Below are 20,172 nucleotides of genomic sequence, written 5' to 3' on the forward strand. Positions count from 1 at the left end.
AATACACAAGTTTCACAATTTGAGTTGAATTACTGAAATAAACGACATTCCACAACATTCTAATTTATTGAGATGCACCTGTATTATTGCCTGTGTTAACGCAATGCAATGTTACATTTTTGTAATGAAAATGTTTTTATTTTCTCTTTAGTAGTGCTCTTGTGTACTGAATTTCTGCAAAGTGAACTCAGGAGAGTGACGACAGTAAACTGACATTTTCACTGAGGAGCAAGTTTTAAAAAATCTGAAACTTTCAGTATTTTACTCTATTTCAAAAGATCAGAAAAAAACATATTTTTTTCCTATGATATAACCATTTTAACAGCTGAAAGGCAAACCTCCTAGTAACTTATTGATAGATAGAGCACTGATACCCCCTGGAGCCGTGTGAGGCACTTTTTATTGTGGATGGATGTCCTTTATTTAACTTCTTTTGGACCAATGAACTGCAGCCATTAGACAGCTTGGAGGATCTAAGTCAATTTTCAATGTGGCTCAGATTCATCAGGGGGAGGGAGGTCGTGTACGCCTGGGATGGCTTGAGGGGGAGTGAATAATGGGATAATTTTCATTTTTGGGTGAACTATCTCTTTAATAGTGTTCATCGTCTGTTTGATAACGTCTTTAATTGATTTTTCCATACATTTCTGCGATATGTACATTAACTGACAGTTTAAATTTTCTGCTTTGCAACATTTTGTATCGTGAAAAGCGCTATACAAATAAGTTTTACATTAGCGGTTCAATAACACAATAACACAAGGCCTTGGTTGAGTCCTCAAAATAAAAATTACCTTCACAGCTCCTAAGTCACGCATCTCCTTCACATCCATCCACTACTTCAGATTTTCTACAGACTCATTCTCCAAAATCTCTTGAGCCACAAATTCATTGCAGATTCTTCTTTGATTTTGTTAACATCTATCACTATAGACCTCCTTTCAACTTTGGTGGTACACTCTGCTCTCATTGCTGTTTGATTTTTGAGGAGCCAAGAGTTGATTCTACTCATGCTTCTACCAGGTTACCTAGATGATATGCTGCTGATCTGCGATAGAGGATATGAAGTATTGACAAAATGTCTCCAGTTACTCCACTGGCCTTCTAGCTTCCTGTTCACACTGAACCATCCTGATAGACAGAGGCAAGCCGGGCAACAAGGCACTAATTACACACACTGTTTAAAGTTTAAGGTCGTTAGACAAAAAGATTGACAGGGCTGCGGAGTAGAGCCGAGTGGATGTATGGATGCTGCCTGTATTTGATATTAAAGCTTGTATGGTGCTCATCCACTCTTGTAATTACAACAATTAACTGTTGTGATTACCAACAGCTTTATTTGACACTATGGAGTGGAAATAAGAAAGCTTAATGTGGGAGGATGATTATTGACAACTTCTCATGGGTGAGGGACGGTCAAGGCAGCGAAATATAGGAATAATCCCCCTGATTATCTTGTAGTGGAGATTAGCTTTAAGAAAATTTGCTGTGTTGGCTTTGCTAATGATCAGATTATTAGCCACAAACTATGAACTTTTAGCACAGTTGCAGTCCTGCAGATTCGGGCCCATGAAAGCGGATTAAGCCTTGTTTAGGCACTGGGCTATTATTTATGAGTGAACTCATCTTAATGGAATGCAAGGAAATCAAGCTAATGCTACAGCAAATTCTGTCAGCCCAATATATCATTCTGCCCACAAGCATGTACAGTGAGAGTGAAGTTAAATAGGCCAGCATTACCATGGATACACAATGCTGTCGGAGCAAAACAAACAAACAAATCAAGATGGAAATCCTCCTCAGTATCTGCAAAAATTATGCATATTCACTTATTATAATAAAACTGATGCTAAATTACAAAAACAAGCCAAAGCTGCAAGACATATCGCTCCCTAAACAAAAACAAGGCCTTCCAGGCTCGCTTTTTCATGACAAGATCCGGTAAAAGCTTCCTGTACCTATAATGGTTAATTATACGGCAAACAACACCATCGTGTAAATCTTTCACAAAGCAGGGCCTAGTTTGTAATAGCTTTGTCACATTTGCTAAAAGACCAGACACCCACAACTTCCCTCTGATAGTAATTTCCTGTTTATACACTAACACGGCTTCTGGAGCTGTACCTATTCAGCTTGAGTTATTGATTAATGGGCATGTTGCCTCGCAGGCTCAGCCTCATTAAAAACGACTGGCTTTCAGTAATTCAGGCCTTGGGCACAGATGGAAGAATCCTGCACGAGTGGAGCTGAGTCAGGAATGCCAATCATGGCCGTCTCTCCGTCTCCCACTCCTGACCCTCTGCTTCAGTGCAAGACGGGCAAACTAAATTATTTACAGCTGCAGCATTTCTAGATCAGACACAGATATTGTTGGAAAACACATCAATGTTTAAAAACATGCCACTTAACGTCCTTGTGTCTGGAGCATCAGTTAGATCTAATTTTCGGGGAGAGCTGTTGTCACCACCGAGTAAGATAACAGCACAGTGCACTGTATGAATTTTACAGGACACATCCCGATGGTCAACCATCGCTCCTTTAGAGAATGGTTTAACATCTTCAACATCACTCAAAGAGAGAGCGAGAGAGAGGAATTGTTCAGCATGTCATCTTTTGAAAAGATGAATCCTGATCCTCTGTTCACGCTCCATCTGCCAATTTTTTTCTTTTTGGTCATGCTGTCTTCTGTAGCATCCTCGGTGTATCTCCAGTAAACAGACATACATAAGCAAACTGACACTTTTTCCATTATTCAAGCCTATTATTTAGTGAGCTGCAATACCGGTGGACTGCTGGATGGCCAGCGAGAGGAAGATTTGCTTAATGAGATAGCATAAAATTACTTGTGTGCCTCTGCAGAGAAAAGGAAGGCAATCCTAAGTAAGTTATTGATTTAGTGACTCACTGGAAAGTTCCATTCATCTCTCTGCACCATGCAACTCGATCCCTCACCATCAAACCTTTCTGGCTCCGTGGCGTGTGGCAAACTTATAAAAATGAGAAGGTAATGTCCCTTCTCTTTATAGCCCAATGTAAATTCATGTTGCAGGTCCATTTGATGTTTTCATGGTTTTCATTTGAATGCCTTATAGAACCATTAGTCAACAAATCTCTTGCAAACACTGCAGGTGTTATGATGCATTGACATTACTTAACCTCACAGGGCTCTACAGTAAGACCATTTCAGTCGCATTTGTGACTGAAAATTATTGTGTGACTGTGAAAAAATATTTAGGAGCACCAGTGCGACTGACCCGATCAGGTCCGGTTCTACAATAAAATAAAATACCATCCCATCCAATCTGATTCTGGACTATCCTAAGGACCATTTAAATTCACAGTTCATTTGGAGTTCGTTTCAATTTGGACATGACTGAAAAAATCCATAAATTTAAATAATTTAAAATGAATTTGAACTGAGAATGTAAGGAAGAAAATAATATTTAAAATAAATTGAAATTCAAAGAAAATCATGTAACTCGAATGAACGGAAGAACAAACCAAAGAATGAACAAACAGCAAATCAAAGAACAGAACAATAAATAAAATTGGATAAATGAACAACAGACACTTTCCAATTCAACTTCTTGTCTTTCAACTGTATTTTCCCTGTTCACGCAACACCTCAATGAGAACGCCAACTCATGGGAGGAATAAAAAGCCTCCCTCTGATGCCTTATCTGCTGATGTCACTGGTTTTTAAACGCTATTTGAGCTCATACTGTACAGTATGTAGTAATACTCTGCATTTCATTTTTGAACTGTAGATTATTTTCTCATTAGAGAAAACGGCCTTGATTCATTTCTTACTAAAAGGCCAAATAATTAACCCGGCCCATGCTCAGATCTGTGACAGCTGTCCAGTTAGGCTGTAACTTGTGGTAATCGTAATGAAGTGTCAATCAGAATAAGGTACCGTGAGCAATGGAGCGGCTTTACTTACGAACATTGCGCTCCTGGCGTTACTATGCCTTTAATTTAATAATGCCACACAGGAGCTCTGACAACAGCCATGCATAAGACATTACATCACCATTCATCACAGCCACATTACTCGTGCTGTCCAGATGCCAGACACACAGGGGGAGATACTGAGACAGAGGAGAAGAGTCAGAGAGTGACAGAATGAGACAGGGAGCAGCAAAAAGAGACAGGGACACATGGAGATCCAAAGCACTTTATTGCATAACCATGGGTGACAGGAAAAGATGAGACTTTATATAATCTGATGGATCCAGGATGAAGGAGGATCTACCCTCTGCTTAAGCATGAGAAACTGAGCATGTCCCACAATTGTGACAGACAACAGAGACACTCTCTCCTCGTCTGTCATCCCTCCACTGCGCACCCCCTGGTACGCCAAGGACACACGCTTTTGAAAGATGCAAAGAAGCTCCCCAGAGGTAACCTGGATGGAGCCATAGTTAGACTAAAAATTGCATTATATCTCCTTAGACGGTAACAGGGTAACCAGTTGTGTTCTGCTTCATATCTTCCCACACAAACGAGCATGTCTAGACCCTATTTAGGAGGGTTTCAGCCCCCTCTTTGATATTAGCCCCCCCAACCATCTGCGATTAACTTTGCTGTCAGCCCACTTAAAAATCTATGATTATGAGATCTCTCTACGTGTTTGCTGAAAACAGCAGCTGCACAAACATATCAGGTTATTTCATTCCAAATCCGCCTTTTACCAGCCGCTTAAAAGCTTAAAACTTTTTAAATGAAAGATGTGCGACATCCGTGCAGCTAGCATCACCAGTTGAAACACTGAAAAAACTTCAGCATCTCATATTCAAGCTGAAATCTGAGAATCGGTCCCTCTTACTTTGCCTCGGCCTCTTTCCCGCTGTGAAATATTGTTCTGACCTTAACCCTCCATTAAAATTCAATTGACAATTTAGTAAGTGTCTTCCTACCAGGACTTTCCTGTCTCTTCATTTTGATGTAACGAGATCTTGGCCCCACACTGCGAATGCTACACTCCTCCTAGAATCACCAAGTTCTTAAATTGATCATTCTTTATTCTTCATTCGTTGCCCCTTTCTTTGAACGATGACGGAAATTACAGGTTTCAGCTAACAAAGAGGAAATCAAGAATAGTGTGGTGGCAAAGTCTCAGCAGAGATCAATAGAGTGGCCCAGGCATTTCCACAAACACACACCTATCTGGGTTTTACACACTGGGGTGTTTTTAGAGAAGCTCTACTGTATATATATTACCTCTGCGACTTCTGTCAAAGGGAGAATGCTCGCCCATATATTTTTACAGAGCACACAGGCCCATGCAGATTTATTGTGAGAATAACAGGCTTCTGTGTTCAAGACACACTGCCTATCCTGAATCGATCCCCGCCTTACCTCTCCATAATGGGAGACACTGTTGCTAATAGGATGTAATAAAGTAACTCAGTGGCACTACTAAAATCTCTGCATTTAGCCTTGTCGCGTCGATACAGCGTCTTGATATAATTCAGCATTAATGGCCGCCTGTGGATCAAGACCTGTGAAAACAAAAGCTCCTGACTTTAAGGCCAGCATAAATATGTGGTGCTTTTACAAGTGCATATTAGCTGTGACAAGCCATTAAAGAGGTAAAAATGTTCCCAAGCGAGTGAAAAGTGCAATCGTTTGCCCCCTCCCTTCTCAAAAAACCCCCAGAGCTGGGATTTTAAGCATTGGATGATCCATGATTTTGCTTGGGCCAAAGCGTTAAATTTCACATCTCGGAAAAATTGTGCGGAAAAATCAGCGCCGTCGTTTGTTTATTGTGTCCCCTGGAGAATTTTTGGTAGATGGGTATGGGAAAAAAAATAATTAGCATTTTCTCATGCTATCTATAACCTTCTCTTGTTCTAGATTAATGTAACATGTTCAGTCATGGTCTCGGTGTGCCAATGGCTGTTCCCCTCTGTTCAAACTGCAAATGCATGGGATTATGGAAACTTTTTATAACCCTCCAGTTCTGAACAATGAACTGTTCATATACAAGTGGCGCCAAAGTCTTAGACACAAAGATTTTACATGCTTAATACATTTGTCTGCCTTTGCAGCACTGTTTTAACTAGGCCAATGAGAGGAATAAACAAAAACACATTCAAGGATTTTGGGGATAAACAGTAATTTTTCAAAAGACCCTAATTTACCCACCTGCTACGGCAGAACAAACACGGAAGCAAACAGTCCCTATGCTCTCAATGAAATGGTTGTTTCCAGGTTCATTGCCAGTCAGGAATATGGCTTTTCTCTCTCTCTCTGGCTATGACCATTGGAGTATCACAGCTCTAATGTCTCCTCTCTCACACTTCACTGAAAAACTCATTGAGCTACTCATAAATTTGAGCCCTTCTTGCTCCAAAGCACACATTAGGCTGAACAGTTCATTACCAAATAGAAATTGATGCTGCCTCTGTCACTCGCCGCAAAGCTTTCAAGACAAAAAAAAAAAAAGATATTCTTTTTTTCTCTGGAAGGAGAGGAGAAAAAAAGAGAAGAGAATGGGATGAGAAACAGAAAACATATGGTTTGCTGTAGAATTTTGATGAGACTCATTTGTTTCAGGAATACATTGTCCTCAAACCTGAATCTTCAGAGGTAGCCTGGACTTCAGACATTGTCAGGTTTAGTAGGGAGATTGCGTTCGGCAAGAGCTACAATGATGTAACAATCACAAGTGATAATTCAGCCAAAATAAGATTGCCTCTCATCTTGTCTCCCTTGCATATTTTGATTTGCAAGAGGACATGAGAAACAAGTCCAATCTGGTCTCATAGACATTGCGAGGCTCGACGTGTCACTCCTCAGACGTATTCATGAGCATCCTTTCACTCTCTCTTTCTTCAACATTTCTAAAAACCCACCATGTTGGCAGTGACAAATCTGCCAATCATGTGACGCGAGATCATATTGCACTGTAAATATATACAAGGTGTCATTCATAAACACAGATGATAAACAATCTGGAATAAACTTACATTTCTGAAAGACTAGACAATACTGTATTATGATGACTCTGATATGTGTGATGTGCATAAAGCAAAATATATTGGCACAAAGCATGACCTCACATTTAATAACTACCAAGTAACAGAACAACATATTCAGAATCAGAATTAGCTTTATTCGCCAAGTGTGTGTAAACACACAAGGAATTTGTTGTTTTTTTATTCCATAGGCTGATTATTCAATGTGCATAAAACAATAGATATATTAAAATTTTTTCCTTAAATGTATTATTATTATTTAAATATATTAAAAGCATTCTATTTTACATACAGGTTGCAATAAAAAAAATATTTTATGAATTATACAAGGCATATTTGCCATATGGAAACTATACATGGAATAGAGTTTAAGCATTTCATTTTACATACAGATTGTAATAAAAAATATGAATTATTCAAGGCCAATCTGCCATGGAAGTTATAAATTGAATAGAGATTTTTATTTTTTTTTTGGTTTACATTTTAGCCCTGTCCACATCCTGTTGTAGCTTAATACAGATACAGATCTGTTTTGTCATTGCAGCAGCTACAGATACTCATAAAAATAATGGCTTCACTGCACATCCCTATCTGACATGAGGATCTTCACCATAAAGCATGGCAGCTTATTTGATACGCGTACATATGTACACGACAGCAAGACAGAGAGTTGCCACAGGAAATGGAATAGGTGAATGGGAGGTATCACAGAGGATGCACTCTTCATCAGTCCCCTTGTCTGCCCTTGTACCTAAAATGTGGTATTTGTTCAAATAGGCTAATGTGAAATCACAACTTCCTCTTTACTTTGATTATTTATAGCCAACACACTCCGCTCCTCAGACTGCAATTCTGTCTCACACATTCTGCCAGGGTTTGGGCACTAAGCAGGCTCGTTTGCATATATTTGCATGTAATTAGCACATCAAACCTTCTGACTTGAAAGGGACGCCTTGTCAAAAAGTATTTTGCATCTCCCTCTTCTCTCCACCTCTCTCTCTACTTCTACTTTTACTTTTACTTTTACTTCTACTTCTACTTCTACTTCTCAATCTTAGCCTCTATTATGAATGTGTGATTAGAAGAACAATTATATAAGTTAAACATCTCTGAACCTTGCGAATTAAACCAGAGTTTGGATATTTGTTTCTGTGACTTGGTATCCAATAGAAATTCTCGCAGTTGACTGAGTGTGTGTGTGTGTGTGTGTATGTGCATCTCAAAGTTCATGTCACTTTGCTTCTCTCTCTCTCTCTCTCTCTCTCTCTCTCTCTCTCTCTCTCTTCTACTTCTACTTCTACTTCTACTTCTACTTCTACTTCTACTTCTCAATCTTAGCCTCTATTATGAATGTGTGATTAGAAGAACAATTATATAAGTTAAACATCTCTGAACCTTGCGAATTAAACCAGAGTTTGGATATTTGTTTCTGTGACTTGGTATCCAATAGAAATTCTCGCAGTTGACTGAGTGTGTGTGTGTGTGTGTGTATGTGCATCTCAAAGTTCATGTCACTTTGCTTCCACTGTATGTGCTGATTGTTGATTTTTCACCAATTATGAAAGTCACTGAGATGATGAGACAGTACCATTGCATTGCATTAATTAGAGTTAACAATAATGTCGACATGCATCAGTCAAGCCTTTGAGTCACAAGAAAACATGCACTGAGCCATAAATCAAGTTCCCAGACAATTAATGAACTTGCAGTCATTTGCAGAACTTTTAGTGCAGTACAAACTTACAGTTTTAGAAACAGTGCTCCATAATGTAGCTCACGAGTCTGTCATTTTTCTAGTAAACAACTGCGACACGTCAGCCCCCTGAGTGTCACAAGATTATACGTGGAATGTATCATGTATGCCAGCTTGAAAGTGTTTCTGTAGCTCAAATGCTAGAGCATAGCATTAGTAACGCCAAGGTTGTGGGCTGGAATCCCATTGAAATGCATGAGCTGATAAAATGTATGGTTATAACAAAGGCTATGTTGTAAAACCATCAGTTAAACCATTTAGAAAATGAAATTGCTATCATATATGACCAACATCCTCCCGAGGTGAGCCTGTGTACAAAAATTAAAGAATTACAATAAATTCATTTTAAGTAATGAATACTTTTATTCAGCAAGGATTAATTAAATTGATTCTATTTTAAATACATACTGTTATTTCTATTCATAAAAGAATACAGAAAAAATGTATCACTGTTTCGGTGAGCAAGAAAACTGCAATAATAAGAAATGCTTCTTGAGCACCAAATCAGCATATCAGAATGATTTCTGAAGGATCATGTGACACTGAAGACTGGAGTAATGGCTGCTGAAAATTCAGCGTTGCCATCTCAGGAATACATTACATTTTAAAATACATCAAAATAGAAAACAGTTATTTTAAATTGTAATAATATTTCATATTATTGCTGTTTTTAAAAATCTCACCAACCCTAAACTTTTGAACGATAGTGTAAGTTGGAGATAAAAAGCGCATAAAATGGTTATAGGCGTTAAAGCAAAACGTGTTACAACCATCCCTGGTCTCCTCAGCACTGAATGCAAAATATAAAACATTTTGGATGAATGTGTCTATTAAATGCATAATTGTCATCTGAAATCTTGATTATTACTGTATATGCATATTCCAGTCTGTCATCTTATTCTGCAGAGGTGTTAAAACACATTAACATCTCTTCATTTACACAAAGTATTATTCTAGCAAAAAGCACACTATACTGATGCCAAGTAGTTGAGTTGCCATATTCGATTTCCCATACATTTTATATCTAAAACAAACAGCTGCATTGCAATTACATTTCCCATTTATTATTAAATCTCTCTTGCTCTTATATAACTTTCCTGCCAGTGATTATCCCTTCGTCACATGTGCCTGAGGTTGTCAACCCCCAACGTAGCTCAGTTTTTTAATACAGTGTTTGTTTTATCGTGGGTTGTGGTTTTATGCATGTCAATCTTAGTTTTCCTACAATGTCTATCTCAGTATGAATCCTGTTTAAATAGACACACATTGCTTGTTTACAGGGAAAATGGAAACTCAGCGGGACAGTTCTTTCCTAGCACACTATACTGATGCCAAGTAGTTGAGTTGCCATATTCGATTTCCCATACATTTTATATCTAAAACAAACAGCTGCATTGCAATTACATTTCCCATACATTTATTATTAAATCTCTCTTGCTCTTATATAACTTTCCTGCCAGTGATTATCCCTTCGTCACATGTGCCTGAGGTTGTCAACCCCCAACGTAGCTCAGTTTTTTAATACAGTGTTTGTTTTATCGTGGGTTGTGGTTTTATGCATGTCAATCTTAGTTTTCCTACAATGTCTATCTCAGTATGAATCCTGTTTAAATAGACACACATTGCTTGTTTACAGGGAAAATGGAAACTCAGCGGGACAGTTCTTTCCTAGGAAGCATCTGGAACAACTGCCATTGGTTTCTGCATTTAATGTAATCACAAAAAAAAACACTATATATATATATATATATATATATATATATATATGTATATATATACATATACATATATACATATACATATATACATACGTAGCACTCTGCAGCATCAAAGCTGACCTCCTTCACCCGCGGCTCTTAAAGGCCTGCTCGATGGTGCCCATCTGATGTGATTATTGAATGTTTATTCCCCTTTTCTCTCATTGTTAGTGCACTTAGAATGATTAATTATGCCAAGCTCTCTTGCTGACATCTCGTCTCACTTGGGGGAGAAAAACATGCTCTCCTTGCTCCTTCCCCTGTCTCTTTCTATCACTCGCTCCCTCAGTCCTCTCCATTCAAATCAAATTAAATTCAGAGAGCTTTCCATCTGCCATTACGACCACTATATTATAACAACTACAGCAACGGTAAAACAGACAACAAATAAATAAGAATGCCCATAAATTGAAGGAATAGTTAAAGTATGGTTTAACCCAGACTACTCAGTAAAACATAATAGGATTTTACGTAGGCGGCATTTTACAACCTTCCTATACATTTCTATACCCCTTTGTCCATCTCTTTTCTCATCCCTCTGTCTTTGTCTCAGCTTTCTCAATCTGATACAAAGCTGCTGAGTTTGACATTCAAAGGGGTATCAATCAAATCACTAGACCACCACGTATCTTCTACATCTGCGGTGTGAAATTCTTGACACAGCAAAAGCCATTTTATTCAAATAAACCTGTGTATGTGTTTAAACATGCATGCTTCAATTAAAATGCTTTGAACTGTCTGTCCACTATGTAAGTAATTCATTTCAACACCTAAGCATCCGCAGATGTTCATCCTTTAAAGCAAATGGAAGGACAGTACCAGCAGGCGTGCTGTCTGCATTCAGATTTAGCCACCGAGTTGCTTCCACCTGACATGCTGTTCACCAGCCAACAGATTTTGTTTGTGATCTGTTCCATTATCTTGGCAAATCTGTATTTTAACTGCTAACCTATAAACTATACATGTGCCAATTTTCGGGAATGCATTATACTGTGGTAATGAACATGCACTGTATTGATATCATGGGCACTGATATCATCTATACACCTTATTCAAATTGTTTATATTTTCTAACGGTTAAAATTTATAACACAGTGTGTATGCCGCATAAAACTTTGGTCAGCAAAAAAGCAGATGTGCTGAATGAAAATTTGCAAGTATAGAAGAGCAAAAATACAGTGGTTACCCCTGTACACAAAGCAGCTTGGCAACTTTCTGTTTCTGACACCCGTTTGTCACAGAGATTAGAGGAAATCAAAAAATATTTACATGTTTTCAAACAGCCTTTCAGATTTTTCATTTTTTAGATTATTCTTAGGTGTTCATTAAGCAGCACCAAATACATAAAAACCCCCTTAAACATTTTACACTTTTTTTTATGTGTAATTTTTAGGAGTAATTTGTAACTAAAACCAGCCATAACAGAAAATATTAAATCCACAATGTTGGATGAAAATGTTCTGATTCTGTATTACTGTTCTTTATAGTTATGTTCTTTTGCACTTTAAGCTGTATTTACTGTAAATGATTAAAGTTCTTTTTGTTATTAAACACTCCAAAGAAAGTTATTAAAATAAAAACATGATAACATTTTGTAATGCAATTCAATACCATAATTGTTTCAGCAATTATCATGATATGAAAATTTGGGTAACACTTTATTATCCCGTTTTTTTTGTTACTTTACATGTACTTACTATAGTAATAATAGTAATAAATACTGTAGTAATATATTATGCATACTTACATGCAACTAACCCTAAAGCAAACCCTAATCCAAATCCCAATCTTAACCCTATAGTAAGTACACATTGTTAATTAATATTACTCAGTACTTAAATGTATAATTACACTGTAACAAACGCATCTTAAAATTAAGTGTAACCAAAAATGTATACCATCACATGCCTACCATAAACGTAAGCACAAAAACTGTCTTTTTTTCCCATTCAGGCCATAGTCTCTGCTGTAGCTGAGACAATGCTAAGGTAGTTTGCGTAGGATGTTTATATTCTTAATTGAAAATTAATGTATTCATGCATGCCATAATTATATACAGTCATGGCCAAAAGTTTTGACAGTGACAAATTTTGTGTTTTGCAAAGTTTGCTGCTTCAGTATTTGGACTGAATCATTTATTCAACCGATTCGTCAAAAAGCTGATTCATTCAATAAGTAAACACCATTGCTCAGAGAAGCAAAACAGTGCTGTGATCTTTGTCTGGAACTATTTTCGTTGGCAAAATTGAGCAAAAACAAGCAATATTACCTCTAAAATGTAAGTCACTTATTGCTTTACTGAACTTGTATAAAATGATTATTAAATGTGTTCATGCTGATATCTGCAGAAAAACGGTACTCTTTGTGTGATATACCGTATTGGCCCGAATATAAGACGACCCTGATTATAAGACGACCCCCCTTTTTCCAGATGTACCTTTTGGAAAAAGGCTTTTTATAAACCAAATCTGGTCTTTTCTTAGTAGAACACATTTTGTCTTCAATTATTTTCATATTGCATATTTTTCCTATTTAATTTTTGTTTTGAAAGTATGGTAAAAACTGGTAAAATGTACCCTTTTCCAAGAAAAAAAACATTGTCTTATATTCGGGTCAATAGTGTAAGTTAACTATATTAATATAAAAAGCATACAGAAGCATTTTTGCCATTTACATTTTCGAATGCCTGGAATTTTGAGTTTTAATAGACTAATAAATCAACATGCATACACTCTGTGTGTGATTTGGCGATACACTTGATAATGTCAGATCGCACATCATTACAACAACACTTACCATATTATCGCAGATAATACTGTATCGCACACCCCAGACTCGACTTGAGTGGAAAATCATCCGCGGTTGTGCGCGCGCATGTTTGCACATGAGGTGTTTTTAGGAGTCTAATTTACAAACACCAGACCACTGATTCGTCAAACCTGCTTTCCTGCAGTCCGTGTTCTTTAGACTTCTGACTATTTTGTAGTAAGTAACGAATATGCTTCGGGGAAATGTATCAGAGTAAAAGTATACATTTTAATTAGGAAATGTAGTGGAGTAAAAGAAAAAGTTGGCTGAAATATAAAAACTCAAGTGAAGTACAGATACTGCCAAAAAATACTTAAGCACTGTAACGAAGTATGATTACTTCGTTACATTACACCACTGGGTATACTGAAAAACAATGATAAGCATATCATACGTTTTAAAGGCTTTTATTGGCAAAAAATATGAGTCAATATTTACAGTGTTGACCCTTGTTCTTCATAACCTCTGCAATTCGCTCTGGCATGCTGGATATTAGCTTCTGGGCCAAATCCTGACTGATGGCGATCCATTCTTGTCTTATTAGTTCTCAGAGTTGATCACAATTTGTGGGCTTCTGTTTGACCACTCGCCTTTTGAGGACTGACCACAGGTTCTCTATGGGATTGAGATCCGAGGAGTTGCCTGGCCAATGGATCCAAAATTTCAATGCAATGAGTGAAATTGTGACATGGTGCTCCATTATGCTGGAAAATGCACGGATCATCACCAAATTGCTCATGGATCATTGGAAGAAGTCGCTCTTGCAGGACGTTTTGATACCATTCTATACTCATGGCAGGGTTTTGGGGCAGAATTATGAGAGAGCCCACTCCCTTGGTCGAAAAGCAAACCCACACATGGATGGTCTCAGGATGCTTCACTGTTGGCAAATCACATCATCGATTTTCCAGATGTCCCAAACAGTCGGAAGGGAGCTTCATCAGAGAAAATAACTTTGCACCAGTTTTCTGCTGTCCAATCCTTGTACTTCCTGCAGAATTTCAGTCTGTCCTTGAAGTTTTTATTGGAGAGAAGTGGCTTCTTTGCTGCCCTTCTTGACACCAGGCTGTTGTCCAAAAGTCTTGGCCTCACTGTGCGTGCAGATGCTCTGACACCAACCTGCTGCCATTCCTGAGCAAGCTCTGCACTGCTGGTGACTTGATTCCGTAGCTGACTCCTCGGGAGGAGACGGTCCTGGCGCTTGCTGGACACCCTGGGACGTCCTGAAGACTTCTTCACTGCAGTCGAACCTCTCTCCTTGAAGTTCTTGATGATCCGGTAAATGGTTCTTTCAGGTGCAATATTCTTTGTAGCAATTTCCTTGCATGTGAGTGATGATGACGTGCAAGCGATGGAGGCAACCATTGCTAACAAGAACACAATGATTGGAAGCGCTTCTTTCCTCCTTTTATAGCAATCAGTCTGCTCTTACAATCTAATTAGTATGATAGTGATTAACCTGACTAGTTCTCATTCACACTTTCACATGTGCTGCTGATATGATTAGTCCGTTAATGTTAGCTGGTCATTTTGTGTCAGGATCCAAAAACAGTGAATTTTTTTTTTGTTGAAAAGAAAATTTTTTGGCAAATTATGTTTTTAGCAATTATTTAAAATGCATCTGATCACTCTACACAATAATCTAGAAACAATGTGAATGAACACCACAACAGCTTAAGCAGCAAACTTTGCAAAACACAAAATTTATGTCACTGCCAAAACTTTTGGCCATGACTGTAGTCTTACTTAGTTAACATCCTTCAGATGTTATTTGGGCATTAAAGAGGGTACAAGTGCGGCAAGTCCTCCCTAAAGCTATCGAAAAGGAGGAAAGACAGCTTCCTGGATTAACACTGTGTGTCGAGATCTGACAGCTTAATCGCCACTGCTTCCTCGGAAAAGAGAGTGCTTGATAAGAAACTTGAAAAAGAGGATATCGTCATCATTAATATGATTCATTTTGTCAAGTCATATCCCTTAATACCCCTACCAAGGTTTCCAAGATCCTGCTCCTGCATTATACATCTACGTCTTTATCATTTGTCTTCAGTGAAGTGCATCGAACAATCCCTCCTGTCAGATTTTCCTTGGTGTGAAATAGACACATTCTGTTTATTAATCCTAACACTGTAATTCTCCACTCTAGCACTCTTTCTGCCATCCTTCAAGACATTTACAGGCAAATGACTGTGATAAAATAACACAGCATGTTTTAAAATGTAATTAACGGATACAAAAGTATATCACATTTACTAATTATGAACATCTAATCTAATATTATGGGAAACCTGGCTTTCTCATTACCCCTGTTCACTTTATAAGTGCAATAAAGGTGGTGGAAAACAATTCACAATTGCACAAACGACTGATATTGGAGGCACCCTCCCTGTGCCATGAACATTAAATTATAAATAGTTTATATTACAGCAATACTCGGACACAGCTCTATTATCTGTGTGCATATAATGAACACCAAAGGTCTGTTACTATGGCAATGACTGGGAACAACAATCCATTTAGTGGGTTTGATAAAAGGCCAAACGGAAAAAAAGGATAAAAGAGAAAATGATGGAGAGAAATAACTGCCATAATATGGGTAAAACCTCTGATTACATTTACTGCATGTGCTCTACTGAACATTAGCCTGTGTTAAGCCTTTAGCCTGAGGGAGTGGTGGTTATTTAAAAAAAAAAACACTTAAAAAACATGATTACATTTTAGTGAAAAAGAGGAGCAGGCAGGTCTTGGGGCTTGGGGAGCAAAGAGAACCTCTGATAAGGCATACAACTAAATGGATATTCCTAAACATCTGCAAGTTCTCATGGCATGGCTCAAGGCAAAGCACCCTCAGATTTACAGCCAGTGATGGAAATTGTCATATGATTCTGCATCTGATCTGGTTCCTTGATGTTTCTATTAATGATTCTTTAATACTATTTTTGATTTAACGGAACTGACACATTGGATGACAATTGAGCTAGATTATTAGATTAACATCAACAATGACACCACCACCTTCTGTAGAGCCATAATTGATTAACTTTGCAACATTGACACAGTTATTGAACTAAACTGAAACAAAAATTAACTACACTGATCTGAATAATGACACTATTATCTTCTGTACAACTGCTTTGAAACAATCTGTATTGTATAAAGTGATACATAAATATGCCGGACTTAATTATTTTTTCACTGTCTTTTTAGAGGCACCATAAATGCAATACAATAATTGAGCTTAACAATATAGTACACAACAATACTAAACAAACAGAGTGTTAAAAAGTAATTATTTTATTTTGATCAAATACTATCTCATAATGTGTTAGCTACACATATGAACAGTGGATAAACGATTCCCATTTAAGTCTCACACTTATTTGTAAGCTGTATGCATTTGATTCACTAACAAAAAGTTTCATTCAGAATCTTCTGTTCAGCAAACTGACTACACTGATTGCACAAAATGTCTTTGATTTACTAAAAAGAACTGATTTAAGTCAGTCAGTCAGAGTTCAGAAATTGGACTACACTGGCTGAGCTGTACTGTATGTTTTTGATACCACAGAAAAGAGCTGACTCAATAGCATAATTTGTTGGGGAATTGGACTACTCTAGTTGCACTAAATGTCTCTTTCACTTTTAGAGGCACCATAAATGCAATACAATAATTGAGCTTAACAATATAGTACACAACAATACTAAACAAACAGAGTGTTAAAAAGTAATTATTTTATTTTGATCAAATACTATCTCATAATGTGTTAGCTACACATATGAACAGTGGATAAACGATTCCCATTTAAGTCTCACACTTATTTGTAAGCTGTATGCATTTGATTCACTAACAAAAAGTTTCATTCAGAATCTTCTGTTCAGCAAACTGACTACACTGATTGCACAAAATGTCTTTGATTTACTAAAAAGAACTGATTTAAGTCAGTCAGTCAGAGTTCAGAAATTGGACTACACTGGCTGAGCTGTACTGTATGTTTTTGATACCACAGAAAAGAGCTGACTCAATAGCATAATTTGTTGGGGAATTGGACTACTCTAGTTGCACTAAATGTCTCTGATTCTCTAAAAAGAACCGACTCAGAGTGATTTGTTCAGAAATTGGACTACACTGGCTGAGCTGTACTGTATGTTTTTGATACCACAGAAAAGAGCTGACTCAATAGCATAATTTGTTGGGGAATTGGACTACTCTAGTTGCACTAAATGTCTCTGATTCTCTAAAAAGAACCGACTCAGAGTGATTTGTTCAGAAATTGGACTACACTGGCTTAGCTATATATTTTTGATTCACTGAAAAGAAACCACTCAATAGCATTGCGCTGTCTCTGATTCACTAAAAAGAACAGTAGGATTTTGATTAAAAAAACGCTTGTAAGAGTAGCTGTGCTATGGCACCATTTTGTCGTATTGCAGGACTTTTAGGGGCCATTCACGCTGAATGCGTTGGAACGCTTTTCCATTGTTTTTCTATGCAAACATATATTATTATGGTATCAGTGGAAGCATGCATATGCATTAACCATTAACAGAACATCATTCGTTTTTGGCATTATTTTAAAAATGGAACCAGTTCTCAACCTTATTCACAGTCCATGTGCCAAGATGTCCAAAATAGACCACATCGTTCAGCATGACTTCTACTTTCATCTCACATCATTGGAGTAATTTGCACTCTATTTTTGTGATTTTCAGCATACATTAACCCAATCCAGCGCAGATAGTCTTAGTTTTTTTTGCATTTGCCCATGGATTAGTAAAAATGGTTATAGCTACTCGGAAAGAACCATAAAAATGCATATCTTTGGGGTTTGTCATTGTTATTGAGGAAATGGTAAAGATGGAAAACATCTTTAATCTTTGCCTTCACGCTGAATGCGTTGGAACGCTTTTCCATTGTTTTTCTATGCAAACATATATTATTATGGTATCAGTGGAAGCATGCATATGCATTAACCATTAACAGAACATCATTCGTTTTTGGCATTATTTTAAAAATGGAACCAGTTCTCAACCTTATTCACAGTCCATGTGCCAATATGTCCAAAATAGACCACATCGTTCAGCATGACTTCTACTTTCATCTCACATCATTGGAGTAATTTGCACTCTATTTTTGTGATTTTCAGCATACATTAACCCAATCCAGCGCAGATAGTCTTAGTTTTTTTTGCATTTGCCCATGGATTAGTAAAAATGGTTATAGCTACTCGGAAAGAACCATAAAAATGCATATCTTTGGGGTTTGTCATTGTTATTGAGGAAATGGTAAAGATGGAAAACATCTTTAATCTAACACACACATAGGCTCACCTGCAGTGTCTGTGTACACCTGCCACTGTTTCAATGATGAAGCACTCTCCCTCATTCAAACAGAAGGCCATCTCCTGACTGGCTTGGCACGGCTTGAAGAACTCCGAACGTATGGTGGAGGTTGTGGGGGCAACTGCATGTTAAAGAGGGGGAGGGGGAGGGGTCAGAAAGATTAATCAAGATTAAATACGTTTAATCAAATGAATCAAACACTAATAATCCATGCATTTCCATAATGTCCATTCCAGTGATTAAATTACATCTGAGTGATTTCTCAATATTATGACATGAATGGTGTTAATTGAATCACAAGTTGACGTATGATGGTTTCACAATCACTCCACTGATTTCAAATGAGCCCATGTGAGGACCAGAAAATGTTCTAGAATCTATTATAGAGCTTATATAGGGTATGAGGGTTTAATGACACAGGCCATCAGAGATAATAAACCTCATGTAATAAGCTACGACAGGGATTTTTCAAATGTTTTATGGCACTCTAGCTGTGAGGGACAGTTTATAAAAACTAGGCAGCTTTTACTGCAAAAATGTATATAATTACATATCAAATAAACATATTATTAGCAAATATATATGTGTGTGTGTGTAAAAAATATATGTATAACAAAATAATTATATTGTGCAATAAACTATTATATTTAGTTGATACTGTATTTTTTTCGACCCAACATTATGGTACTCATATTTACTCATCAAGTACTAGATTTATTAACTTACATCTATGGCTGTCAATACCATAAAATTAATAAATAAAATGAATTATAATTAAAAAATATATAATTAATTATTAAAATAGTTATGTATAATGTGTTTATTATTTACAAAATAAAATTACTTATGACTGAGACCCCGTTTGAAAAATCCTTAGCTACATAACTATTCTAATATAGTATTGCACCATCAATTTTATAAAGGCAATAATCAAACAAGCTGAAACAATGTCCACTCTCCCTCTTGTATGAAGCTTTGAGAATTCTGATTCATTTTAGAGAAACGGTTTGTTCTGAATGCTCTCTTCACACACACACACATATATACACACACACACACCTGCTTTAACACAGAATAATATGTATCACTTAACAAAATGGGGACTATAATGCATTGTCTGTTTAATATATTTAATTAGTGCCATTTACGAATGTAAATAACACGCTTAACCAAGACTGAAGCATAATGAATCAGCATGCTGGTAAAAGCTAAATAGTCTGCATTAGCACGTTCCTGTTGTTGTGATGATTCACATATCAGGACTGCTGTTTATAAAAGACCGCCTGCACCTTTTAATCTGGATCAGAACAGGGTTAGTCTGAAGAATCAGGTTCCTCTGACCCTTCCTCGTTTTCTTGACTTCAACATCTGCTGTGTTGTTAGCAGTCACTCTAAACACAAAACCCAGGCCTGCAGCACCTGGTACATGTTTACACCATCATACCGCCACAAACCATGTCCATAAGAAGAAAACAATGCACTGAAAGCATGCACACACATAATCTCCCAGACATCTGCCACAAGATGAAAC

At 37.2% G+C, this 20,172-nt stretch overlaps 1 protein-coding gene across 1 annotated transcript in view; it reads right to left on the bottom strand.

The window, feature by feature from the left end:
- Positions 1-18,629: 18,629 nt before the first annotated feature.
- The window catches only part of LOC107573948 (pro-neuregulin-3, membrane-bound isoform-like), a gene marked incomplete at its 3' end in the record, with an annotated part of 103,329 nt that continues 101,786 nt past the window's right edge, over positions 18,630-20,172 (bottom strand). Inside the window, exon 2 of the mRNA XM_016260408.1 lies at positions 18,630-18,762. Within this exon, the coding sequence (XP_016115894.1) occupies positions 18,630-18,762 (133 nt within the window). The remainder of the gene's footprint in view (positions 18,763-20,172) is intronic.

The sequence above is a fragment of the Sinocyclocheilus grahami genome, unplaced genomic scaffold (assembly GCF_001515645.1).
Source record: "Sinocyclocheilus grahami isolate Dianchi unplaced genomic scaffold, SAMN03320097.WGS_v1.1 scaffold2075.1, whole genome shotgun sequence".
In the NCBI taxonomy this organism is placed as follows: domain Eukaryota; kingdom Metazoa; phylum Chordata; class Actinopteri; order Cypriniformes; family Cyprinidae; genus Sinocyclocheilus; species Sinocyclocheilus grahami.